Here is a 13,524-nt window from a genome sequence, read left to right as displayed (position 1 = left end):
ATGCCAGACCCCGTCAAACCCATAACGGGCGAGAAAGGTGCAGTGAGTCCCCAGAAGGTGTGTTTCTTGTAAAAGGAAGATATCAAGCACTTGGCGTTGGGCACTGCGAAGGTCTGTGGTTTGTTTTATTCGGTCTAGTAGGCCATTGACGTTCCATGACAAAATATGGAGGGGCCTATTAAGGGTGGACGCCATCAGATTGGGCAATGTGGGTGTGGAACAATGTGGATAGACTCGGGGCCCAAGGGGGATAGCCCCCCACATCCGGCGCGCGGGGATAGAGCCCATGTGATCTGGTAGGTCTCAAGCCGTCTGTGGTGACATGTGTGCCCAAAATGCTGCCATGAAAAACAAGAAAGAGTGGCCCGAAAGCGGCCTAAAAGAATAAACAATCAGGAGACAATGGTCTTCCCACCCTCCCTTGCCCCCCAACACCCCCCACCCCTGGAAAGTAAGCATCTGTCGCCCTGAAAAAGAAAACAACAAAATAGAAATACAATACAGTTGAGTGCTAAGCTAAAACGGTTAGCGGAACATGAGCGCGGCAGAGACGGACCCCTCCATGTAGATGGATATGATAATAGTTAACAGCTACAAGAGCAATTAATTAGCAGACTCAAGGACCTAAAGCCGGTGGACCCCAAGAGTCAGACTCCGTCATCTTCTCCAGACCCCTGAAGCGGGGGGCTCCTTGACAAGATGGCAGGTCGCAGTGTCTCAGAGGGATTTGGGATCTGGCTTAGGTTAATCAGGGAACCAGTCAGGCTGTGGGTTCCAGTCAGCCGAGGTTTCTCGGAGGCAACGGTTTTGGGACACTGCAGTCGGCGATCGGGAGACCCCGTCACGCTTGCCGCCCCCCCCTGTGGGACCCCGCACAACATCGCTGTGGCTTGGGGAGGGTCGGATGAGGCTGCGTGGGTTCTCCTTGACCAGGGGGGGAGGCAGGACGGGTCCGGAGAGGACGCTCCTCGTGAGCCAAGTCCAGGCCGCCTGGGATGTGTCTTGCCCTGAAACACAACTCTGAGTCGGTCTGGAAAGAGGAGGCCATAGCGGAGACCCAGGTTACAGAGCTTCTGTTTGACAGCATCATAAGTTTGTCATTGGGCCTGAACCTCCTTAGTGTAGTCCAGAAAAAGCATAATCTTGGAATTTTGATAAAGCACTGGACCTTGCGTTCTCGTCGCTCTAAGGATGGCGTCTCTATCCCGGAAGTTGAGGACCCTCAGGATGATGGGCCGGGCCGAAGCCCCCTGTGGATGCTGCGGGGCCAGGGAACGATGGGCACTCTCGACCGCGAACCATGGGGAGAGGGACTACTTGGGCATCCGGGATCTCACGCAGGTCTCCACAAATGTTTCGGTTTCACCCTGTTCGGCCCCCTCGGGAAATCCTGAGGTGCAGGTTGTTCCTCCTTGACCTATTTTCGGCATCTTCGGCCTGGCGGTGGAGCTCCGAGGTCTGAGTTTGGAGACGGGCCTCCTGTGTCTTAAGATGGCTTATATCTTCCTCGGCCGTGGAGCTGCGTGACTCCGCCTCTGAGATCTGGGCCGTGGCGTTGCGCAGGTCCTGACGAATGAGGGCCATGTCTACCCTCACCTTGCCAATCTTGTTCTCCACCGAGGCCTGCGATGTGCCAATCGCCTGGAGGATAGTGGAGAGGTCTCTCCTGCGGGGGTTTTGGACGCCCTCCCTCCCGGGTCCCGGTCACTGATGGTATACAGGTCTAGTTTCGTTTGTGGCTGTGGGGCATTTCCCATCTTGGAGCTAGAGGTACTCATTAAAAAAAAATTATGATGCTCTGTAACAATAGGCTTTGTGCGGTAGCTTTATGGAAGCGTCCCTTCACACTATCTTTTTCCCTTTGTTTCTCTTTGGTCCTTATTTCTCAAACACCTTTTCACAACAGTTCTTCCATGGCAGTTTGTATAAGCTGCAATTTTTGGAGCAAAACCTGTAGACTTCTTCCAGTCTTTCTCAGCAGCCTAATATGTCCACTCTGGAGCTGCATATCTTTGACTTTGTGTTCATGCTTTCTTTGTTCTGCGTACTATAGTTTCTTCTCCGTCCTTATCACTTTGCTCAAACTGACTAGACTTTTATCACAGTGGAAGGTATTTTTACTGCAGTCAATATGTGTCTCAATCTCTCAGATTTTCTCAGCCAACGATCTCCCTTACACGGTCGTTTTTCTGGTACACTGTTTAAATAATTTGAGTCAACATTTCTCGCAGTTGAATCCCCTTCACTGTGACCCTCGTTACCGTCCGGGATCAACTCTCTTTTACTGTCTTTTAAAACAGTGTTTCGAGACCCAGTAGCTGCGCACTCTCTACTCTGTGCTAGTCTGAATGGGAAGTCTCTCTGTTACCACCGGTTCATCCACCACAGACCCTGCACTTTCAAGAGGACATGGGACTCAACGATGCATGCACCCAATTAGGTAGACCACCATATTTCACAGCAGTTGATCAGGCCCATGCCGACAATGTTCCAAACAGGATTTTTGCATGTGCATCTTTATGAGTACCCAATCACCTGGGCACAGGTCATGGCACTGCTCCTGTTGAACGATAGTTGCGACTTCTACATCCTGGTGAGACACAGAACGCACCACATCAGCCAGTCCTTTACAATAATCGTGTATCACGTCATAAGAAATATTCACAAGCTGATTTGCTGTGACTATAGGCTGCCTCATAGCCCTCCACATTATTATTTTGTGAGGGAACAGTCCAGTTCTTATGTCTGGGACGCTTCGCAAACTCATAAACACCAAGGGTAATGCATCAGGCCATTTCAGGGATGTAGACTCACACACCTTTGCTAGTCTGGACTTAATAGTTCCATTCACTTGTTCAACAACACCAGTTGCCTCTGGTCAATAGGCACAGTGTAGCCTTCACGCAATTTGCAATGCAGCACAGAGCATTCATACCACCTCATTGTTGAAGTGGGTACCTCTATCCGATTCCAACGAGACTTGAAATCCAAATCTAAGTATCAACTCTCTAAGAAGCAGTTTAGTTACTGTTAGGCTATCATTGCGTCTTATGGGGTATACCTCTACCCAACGGAAAAACAAGCACACAATCACAAGCACATATTTCAATCCATTGCAAGGAGGCATCTCAATAAAGTCAAGCTGCATGTGGGTAAGGGGAGCTCCTGATTTCCCAATGTGACTTGTACGGACCACTGTTTTTCTTCCTGCATTTTGTTGTTGATAAATAACTCCTCTTTGACACAGACTCTCTGCAATGGCTCTAAACTGTGGATTGTACCAAGTCTGGTGAAAGAGAAGTAACATAGCATCTCTACCCACATGTGCAGGTCCATGGCAAATCCTTACCAGTAGAGACAATAGACTATCTGGCAACACAGGTCTCCCATCCGTGTTCACCCACACCTCATCTTACTGCTTTAATCCGCTCTTTTTCTCTACTTGTGGTCCTGAATCTTGTAATTCTCAGATTTTTTCCCAAGTTTCCACAACTGAAAACATTTACCTGCATTCTGTGTCATCCGATTGTTCCTCCTTCAAAGATTCACCATTAATTCATAAGCATTTAGGGTGCAATAACGCGCAGTCTCATTTGCATAACAGTTGCTAATCGTGACATAATCATGACCAGTCTGGTGGGCGGAACAGTTCACCACCCCAATCTGACCCGGCAGCTGTAGTGCCATCAGTATGTTTTTCACACACTCTCGGTTTCATATATAGGAACCAGAAGAGGGCATGGATTTACATTCAGACCACAACTGCCCTAAATCGTGCACCACCCCAAAACCATATTGACTGTCCGTAAATATGGTTACTCTCATTTGCTATATAACGCTGCTAACCCTGGTAAGTGCAGTGATTACACTTTGTTAAACCATGATGCTTTAACTACTCCCACCACAATGCAGATTACATACGCAGCTCTCAAAGTACCTCCTGAATCTCAAGCATGATCCATCCACACACAGAACATGATCTGATTCAGGCAGCGGAGTATCTTGGATGTCAGGACGCAGTTTGGTGCACAATTCAGTGACATCAAGGCAATCATGATCAGCTTCTTGCATTACAACTTCATGTCCTGTCATTAGCATCAAGGCATCTGGATTCAAGCTCATGCATCTCAACACAGTCACATTCTCTGCACCCAGAATCACCTGCTCATATTTTGTTAACCGACTACTTGTGAGATTCTGTATTCGAGTCAACAAAATTTCAACTGAATGTGGCACATACACTTTCAAAGGATGACCCATCACAATGTTTTCACACTGCTCCAAACTCACACATGTTGCAGTGACAGCTTTCAAACATCAAGGTAGAGCAGCAGCTACAGGATCCAATGTAGCCGAAAAATATGCAGCAGGTCTGAGTGCAGTACCATGCATTTGCGTTAGAACTGAGTGCACAACCTTTCCGCTCACTTCAAAATAGAGTAAAACTCTTGTTAAAGCTGGGCATTCCCACTGCTGGAGTTCGACTCTTGTCTACTCCAGGGGACATGTACATACTCTCTTCCTGGTACTTCTCTCATGGGATATGCCATCGCATCTGCCTCACCCATTTTCTTTCCCATTATTGGTTATTAGGGCAGAACCACTGTCTCATCTTCTTTGTTTTTAGCCCATCTGCATTCCCATCTTTCTATTTCTCCCCATTGCTTCAGGGTTGTTATTAACTCTTTAATCTGCAGTCTTTTTCCAGAGGGATTCAGACTCTCCAAATCTTTGTCACTGAAATCCAATCTATATGTTTTCTGTAAAGCTTTGGACTTTTCTATATCCACCCCATGTTTCTGTCTTACCTCAGCAAATTTCTCATGGATATTTCTTGCTTTATATGTTATATCCTTGCACATTCCTCATCACAATATATAGTCTCTCTGGACTTATTGTTCCCAATATAATTTCTTCTAATGCCACTTTTAATTTGCTCACATCTATATTCATTCTTCGATTTGTATTACTTAGTACACTACCAGTAGGACCTATATCTCTAAACCTGTCATCAAGTTCTTCCAGAGAGAACCCTATCGAGGTGCTCATTCTGATCTCTGGGATTCTCTACTAACTTCTCCTGTCTTCTGCACTACTTGTGAATCTGCTTTGCGATTTCCCATTTGCAAAACTCTCCCAATAATCATTCACTGACCTCTACTTGGTGGTTCAAGTCTCTTTTCTGTAATTCTTATTAATGGCTCTATTCCCCCTGCCATGGTAGATTAATTCTATTACACATCTCCACACCACTCTCATGGGTTTCAGTTCTTCCTGGTGTAGCTAATGTTCTCTGAACTCTCGTAATCTCTCTCGTCTCATGTAAGGAATGGATTTGTCCTACAGTTCCAGTTGGAACTGTTACTACATGGGTTTGCAAAACTCCTCACCCTGTTTGATAAAGAGGAACATTCGGACCCATAGTTACGGGAATGGATAATGCATCAGAACTATTTGTCATAACTACATTTGAAAATCTTGTTCTTTCAGGAGTCTGAATTTCGTCCAAGAAAATTCTTTTGTAGGCTGGATCTAAATTTGCAGGTGGGGGTTCTGACCTTAAACCCACAAACTGATTTTTCCCTGAACTATTCTGTTCTTCGTGATAAGTTGGAGGTCTATTAAATAAAAGTTTGTTTAATAATTCATCATCTACAGCCTCTAGACTCTTATCAGTCAAAGGAAGTACTTGAGCTTTTCGCTCTTCAGTATTTTTCTTTTCCTCCTTACACTTTTCTCCTTCCTTATTTTCAGCTACCATTCCAGAATCCATTTGGGCGCCCAAAGCAACATCTTGTCTCCATAACCTTTTCTGAGAATGGTGATTCTCCAATTATCATAGAGAGAGAATCTTGATTTCATTAAAGACAACGGAGGCTAACATTATGCAATAACTTTTATTGCTCCAAGTATGGAGGGAGGTACCCTTTTACTGGAAAAGGAATGGGTCACAATATTAAAACAACAAATTTCCTTTTCCAAAGTTTTTTTCGAGGATGGAAAGATCCTGGCAAGTCGCTAGCTTGTATAGCGACCTACCCTTCAGTGTGAAGAAAGTCTTGCGCAGGTTACCAAATTTACAAAACTCTTTGTAACAATTATTCAACAGGGGCACATTATCACACATGAGCTTAAAATTTCAATTATTTATTAAAAGTCTTGATAAAATATCAGTGCAGTACTGGAATCATGCTATATATCATTTAAAAACAATAAGTCACAATTATAAAAACATGTAAATACAGCACGATTAGAGCAACACCGAAAGTCATGTAATTATAGGTATAAATGGTTGAATGGAACCACGACCTATTTTGCTGTTGTGCCTTCGTTGGAAAAGTGAAAGATACCGAATAACAAAAAAGTTTTTGACGGAAAGGGCACTAGACTGAAGCCAGTACTATCCCACTAAAAGATGGCGGGTATACATCCCTCAGAATGGCGCTTATGAAATATAGCGCGATTGTAGTATTATTAAAAATCACAAAGCTATACACCTTGAATAGTCAGTTTAAACGAAGGCGATATGTATTAGGTGATAGAACATCCAGAATTAAGAGAATAGCACCTGGTAGAAAAACTGTGATACACGAGTAACAAGGTGGACATGATTAAGATCATACTGAAACCAGTGTGAACCCACTATAAGATGGCGGCCACAGTCACCTACTAAACGATGAGGGGGATGTTTACCGCAAAATGGCGCCTATTAAACAAAGCGCGATCGTAGTAATAATAAATTTGAGACTTGTAACGGCCAGTTTACATCAAGGCTGATTAGTTTTGGTGGTATAACATTAAAAACAAGAAAATAACTCTATAAAGAAAAGTTGCAATACATTAAGTAAGAAGGTGGACATAATCAGGATTAGACTGAAGCTAGTATGAACCCATTAAAAGATGGCGGCCACATTTACCGCAAAAAAACGAGTCTTTCTTACCATTCAATCTAATGACAGCCAGGCGGGGGCTTAATTGCCAATTAGGCTTGCTATAAAAAGACAGCGACAGCCTCCCTACACTCACTTGCAGAAAGGAAGCTGAGAAGGGAGGACGTCGAGCTGGAATCACCCATTTCACAAGTAAGTACTCTGGGCAGGATGATACCAGGGAGGGAAACTTTAACTCTGGGACCCAAACACTAATAGACTGCATTTACTCTCCTACAGTTTGGAACAATTTAAAAATTCCAAATCAGTAGTTCTGCCAAAGTATAAAAAAGTGGAACCCAGAGAGAAGTACCAATAAGGGCAAATAAAACCTTTTGGGATATAGCCAAGGTAAGAACACCTTCATTTGGTTACATAGAGCAGGATAAGAACACATAATAATGTAGTGACCCTTATGTCCCTATTCTGTTGTAGATTCACAAGTGGTAGTCCAGGATCTTTTAATAGAAAGACGTCCTCCCTACACCCTTGAAAAAAGTATCAGCGGTAAAAATAAGAGGGAATTGGGAAAAAACGAAATGAATAATACAAATAGGGAGAATATGTAATAATAAGACAACCTTTTCCCCATTAGGAAAATATACCGCTTCTTCTTAAATAACAGAGAAGAAGTTTTCAAGACCTTCTCTTAAGGTAACTCTCTAAAATGGTACACATGAGGGAATGCATGGAGAAAATGGGGGAGGAAAGAGAAGTAAAGTAAAGCCACGCCCATTGGTATCCTATTTTTTCTGTAGCAACCAAAGAAAAGGAAGATAACGCACTTGGACATCCAAATAACTTGCCAGGAAGGAAATAATCCCTAGGTAAGACAAATTAGAAACAAGGTCAAGCTGTAACATTAACAAAGAAATAGGGCAGAGTTAAGTATTTCTCTCTAAATACAGCTTGATTTATTTGAGATCTGCCAAGTTTTTAATCGCACAGACTATTGGAGGTCCTGCGGGGACCCAACAGGTATGTGATTTTTTTTTTGAAATGCCCGATTGGTCATTAATAAAGGTTCTTTTAAACAATAAAACTGTCGCAGAAATACAGGAGTTGTGAGAATTTCTTGTGGGGTTACCAAATAATAGGGAAATAGATAGAGATTTATATATGAAATGAAAAAACAATGTATAAGCACAAAAACACCAGTGTTAGAAACATGAGCAGGTTCATTGATTTAACTGATTGTCATTGTATACCTTTTAGATGTGCTTGTAATGAACAATGTCCTGAAGAAGGTGCAAGATTGTGTAGATCACCGAAACGCCGCGTCGACAATTTGTTTGATTACTATTATTTGTAGTGTGACCAAAGACATTTTTTTAGCAATAAATTGTGAATTTGAATGTTTTTCACTAAAGATGTTTTTATGATTGTGACTAATTGTTTTTAAATGATGTATAACATGATTCCAGTACTGCACCGATATTTTATCAAGACTTTTAATAAATAATTGAAATTTTAGGCTCATGTGTGATAATGTGCCCCTGTTGAATAATTGTTACAAAGAGTTTTGTAAATTTGATAACCTGCACAAAGACTTTCTTCACACTGAAGGGTAGGTCGCTATACAAGTTAGCGACTTGCCAGAATCTTTCCATCCTCGAAAAAAACTTTGGAAAAGGAAATTTGTTGTTTTAATAACTTTTATTGCTGCCACAACATGCAGCCCTTTAAAGAACATGCATAAGTAAATCATTACATAGAACTTTTAGAAAAATAACATAGTAACAGTGTAACTAAGTTTCATCCTCTTAAGGCTGCGACAAAAAGGTTAATCTCATTGGAATAATCTTGTAGTAGTGATGGTACTTCTCGAGGAGAAAAGAAACTTCATAGTGATGAATTGTCTGTAAAATCTAGAAAAAAAGAGTGATAACCACTTAAATTCAAAGGAAATAGAGTTATCAAGTAAAATGAACATTGCAAAGGCAACAAAATGTACTGGTAACATAGGTATAAAGACTGATATAAGATATAACTACAACTTAAGAATTGTTTAACTCTATACTTTACTCCACATGGGTGGGAAAATGTTAGCCTTTGTGGTCTTTAATGAAATCAAGATTCTCTCTGTATGATAATTGGAGAATCGCCATTTCATTACAAGACCGGAGGCTACCATTATGCAAGTTTAAAGCTATTTTACGCCATAATTCTCACGTTTTCCACCGGTTTGAGCTAGAAACGTGCAAAGGTAGAAGCACTGGACCGGTCTGCCACTTTAAGTATATCTGAAAGCGTACCACCAGACCAAAATACTTTGCTGGCCATCGCACCTTGGGAAGAGTGTGCTCCAAATTTGGTTAAATCCACTCCAGCTTCTTACATAATCATGCCAGGCAGGGAAATTAGAAAATGTCAGCCAGCTCGACTCCTCCTCCAAGAGGCAATTATACTTCCAAAAGCTTACGGTTTGTGCCCACTAATTGTCTTTTATGTCATCTCATATGGTTTCCATTGGTTGTTCACAGTGGGCTGCTCATGGTGTGATCAATACCTCACAAAATATCCAGAAGCATTAAGTAATACTTTGGCAAAATCATAAAAATTCCAATTATAATATATTTCCATCCTTTCCTCGGAAGTAAGAAAACTTCACTTTGCTCAATGTCTGTCTGTTCTCAGATGCTCTCTCTGGGTTTGTAATTCTATCGATACATTGTCAAAAGTGTTGCTGAATCTAAAGTGAGACCATTTTTATAGAGCACAAAAAATAATTTTCATGAAAAGTCCTCACAGCGTCTAAAGTGACTGTGAAACCGATTCTGCCTTTCGGGCAAGAGAAAAAGCATCTGAGGCCTAGATGAAATTTTAGCTAAATTATGACAATGTTATGATTAAACCCTTCCATGCGGCCACGATTCTGCACCTGTGCCGCAGAATCGCGAGTGGGCAGGTTTATGACGGCCCCCAGCCGTCATCAGCACACGAGCCCCATAGTGCATGACGGCTGGGGGCCTTCATCAGCATGGAAGGGGTTAATGTAAGACACACATTAATATTCATTTTTCGTCTCCTTAATTAAGTTCAATCATTAAGCTTCTCTAAAGGTTATATATCAGGATTAAGCACTACCAAAAAAATCATTTGCATATTTATCATTTTTTATAACAAATATTTACGTGTCATTCTAAAATACACGTTTTTATAATACTAGAGGATAACTGCAAATCTACATATTATCAATCACCTCTAAATTCAATATTTTAATCATTTTAGGTGTTTCATTATGCAGGCATTCATTTTATTTGACACATTTTAAAACTTACGTTAGCACATTTTCTATGTTATCTATGTTTAGTTTCTCAAACACGTGATTATGCAGAAGTAAATTATCATTGTCTCTCTCTCTTTGTTTACGTTTTCACAATTCCATGTTCCAAAAATACTTCTGCATGCTTTTACGATGCAAAATGAAATCTCACTTTTTTCGACTTAGCCGTTTAACTTGTCTAAATTCAAAAATAATTGTTGTAAATCACTTTTGATAGTGAGAATTGATAGAGACAACCTGTATTTAACTTTTATTCTCCATTACGGGCTAGTTAGGGGTGAGGAATTGTTTTTAGGAGACAGGGCTGTGTAAGGATAGCAAGGGAGCTAGTTTTTTTTTAGGTTTTAGTGATGGTTAAGGGATGATCAATGTTTATTTTTAGGCTTTAGTGATGGGTAAGGGGTTTACATTATTAACAAAAATATAGATTAAATTACATTTTAAAATAACATTCTAACTTATCCCAAACCTGTATCCATGTTTTCCAAGCCCCTCTTTTTCTGCCTGATCATCAAACTTACAGGTGCACATGCTCACCTCTCTCATTAACATCTCACATTGCACCTTTACTATTGCCTTTTAATTAATCCATCCCTATTCAAAACACTATAGTAAATGCAAGCGATCTCGAGAGCATTAACTTAACAGAACGAATGCTGTAAGGATAAGGAAGCACATATTACTAATATACTAGCTATATACCCCTGAATTGGGTTGTGCTTTAGCGTACAACTTGCCGCAAAGCGATTCAGTTCTTTGTCTGGGGGTAGTAAGTGCTATATAAATATAATTTATAGTTACAATTCCAGTTATTTTGGGCCCAGTGACACTTGGCTAATTGGAATGGCTCCCGGTGTTATCCGCCCTTAGGATAACGCTCTGAGGCACTCATAATGTGTGCAATACTATTATCTCCTTTGTCATACTGCATTATGAGTTTGTAAACCCCTCCACATCCTGGAGTAAGCACTGACTGTTTTCCCTTGCTATCCCGAAAAAGCCAAGTGTCTAAAGGGAATCTCTTGGTTACCCAATTTGGAGTGCACTGGAATTGTGGCCCTCGGACACTACAGGCAAATGATGCTAAAATATAATGGGCAGTAGCCTCTGACTGCCATGGGCTTCCTGCAAATGGCTTGCATAGTATTTTTAATTTTTTTCAAATCTACACTTTTTTTATCATACATCTATTTGATATTCTCTAACGACTTAAGTTAATGTACAGGGGCTTTTGAGTGTATATTTGAATCTGTGTTTAACAGGTATTATCAAATAATACTTTGCCTCCAGTATTCTTGTTTTTATCAAAAACTTGAAAGATATACTTTTTTTTAGAATCGAGTGGGAATGTGTTTAAATAAAGTCTCTTCTTAATATACAGGTTCTTTAACTATACATTTTCTAAGAAAAAAAACAGATATTAAATGCACAGCTTTTCCATATATTAATGGTGGGGAAAAGTCAGCAGAAACCCATAAATTACTGCATTTGCTAAAGCGCTGATTTTTATTGCAAACAGTAAGGCGCAAAATCGTTTTTTTGCTCAAACATGTCAAGAGTGTGAAAGGCACCTAATTTCAAGAAGTTAGTAGAGATAAAACTGCCTACTTTTGGATACCTCTGGCAGATAAAGGTATTTGTGTTAGTTGGCTATTGTTACAAAATATTGTTCTGTGTAGTTAGGTACGTGCGTGGTCTTTGTTTGATTGCTCAACAGCTCTGTTGCCTGTCTGGCTAAGTAGAAGAGATTGAGAGATGCACATCTTGGAATGACCAGAATTCTCTTGCTTCTTTGTTTTGTCCCACAGACCATTCTTCCTCTATGTGGCATTTCATGACCCCCACCGCTGCGGCCACTCTCAGCCCCAGTACGGACAGTTCTGTGAAAAGTTTGGCAATGGTGAGAGTGGCATGGGCTGGATACCTGACTGGAAACCTCAGTACTACAAACCAGAGCAGGTCCAGGTAGGACTTACTTCTTACTCCCTTGACATATGCCCACATGCCAACAAATGGCTTTTTCCTAAGAAATCATGCCCTCTCTTTAACCCTAAAGGCTTGCAAAGCTATGAGCTGTGAATAGGTTTCCACATAATAGTTTTTTTTCTGTTTAATATTTTCAGGTCCCATACTTCATCCAAGATACTCCTGCTGCTCGGGCTGACCTTGCGGCGCAGTACACCACTATTAGTCGAATTGACCAAGGTAACATTCTGTCATATTGTTCTCATGAGTATTGACATTCCTAACTTAGTCCTGTGTATATGCATTAATTGGTATTACAGTAGTACAGAGCAAGCTGGGAAGCACAAGATCTAATGAATATCTTAAAGATTTTTGGAGCCCGGCCAAATTGTATTTTGGGACACCTTGTTTGGAACATCTTTACATTTATCTAGTTTTAACACATTCAGACTCTCAAGATACCGACAATATTGTTTTTTTAAATGTATTTCTTATTTTGTCATTATACACTCAATCAAACAATTTAGAACCGCTGAAAATTTGAAGAAAGGCCCATAGGCGGGGGGCAGGTGGAATTGCAGATGGGAAAGATGGTCTGGGGGTTGGTTAAAGGGCCATTATAAGTGCCCAGTCCTAGACTGCTGGCACATCGGATCCTTATCCAGGGCCTCCGCCTGGCTCACCAGAGATTCTTCCGATCCCAGTCCATAATAAGTCCTCCATTGGACGTAGATCTTCTTAAAGTTCTGACTTTTTAAAAAGCCGCATACACCTCCTTTTCGGATTCCCTACACCTGTTCATCTTCATTATTCAGTGGGCTTTAGTGGATGGTGTTCGTACCCCTCCAAACCTTAACTATATCCATGTTAGTGACCAGTAGGCCAGGGAACAGAATAACAGTTTCCTGCGGGTTAAGTCGATATCCCCCGGGACCCCCAGTGATAATAAAGTGTGGATTAAGTGGGATATCTTCCTCCAATACATTCCCTAGCTCTTCAAGGATGCTCTCCATGTAGGCACTCCCAGAGAATGTGGAAAAAGGACCCTATGGGGGCCCCACACCGTAAACAACCGGCTTTAGGAATTTACCCCATTTTGTGTAGTCTGTCTCTAGCTAGATACTCTGTGGAGAATTTTTAACTGTATTAGGTAGGATCGAGCCCTGATGGCCACCTCTCTGGGTGCAGCAGGGCCGCTTCCCAGTCCGCATCCGCCCATATCACGCTCCCATCAGCTCCTGATATTACCTGGGATATTGTTTATGATCACTCTTTAGGTGGCAGACGCTGCTCCTCATCCAAGTGTAACCTCCCAAGTGACTCTCCGGGGGGTCTAGTCCGGGA

General features: G+C 41.6%; 1 protein-coding gene across 1 annotated transcript in view; it reads left to right on the top strand.

Moving 5' to 3' along the window:
* Positions 1 to 13,524, top strand: part of SGSH (N-sulfoglucosamine sulfohydrolase) — a 263,352-nt gene that overhangs the window by 150,778 nt on the left and 99,050 nt on the right. Inside the window, exons 5-6 of the mRNA XM_078654075.1 lie at positions 12,024 to 12,180; positions 12,339 to 12,420. Coding sequence (XP_078510201.1) covers positions 12,024 to 12,180; positions 12,339 to 12,420 — 239 coding nt within the window. The remainder of the gene's footprint in view (positions 1 to 12,023; positions 12,181 to 12,338; positions 12,421 to 13,524) is intronic.

The sequence above is a fragment of the Lissotriton helveticus genome, chromosome 7, assembly GCF_964261635.1.
Source record: "Lissotriton helveticus chromosome 7, aLisHel1.1, whole genome shotgun sequence".
Taxonomy (NCBI): Eukaryota; Metazoa; Chordata; class Amphibia; order Caudata; family Salamandridae; genus Lissotriton; species Lissotriton helveticus.
Note: the sequence above shows the minus strand (reverse complement) of the source record. Positions and strands in the feature narration are given on the sequence as shown.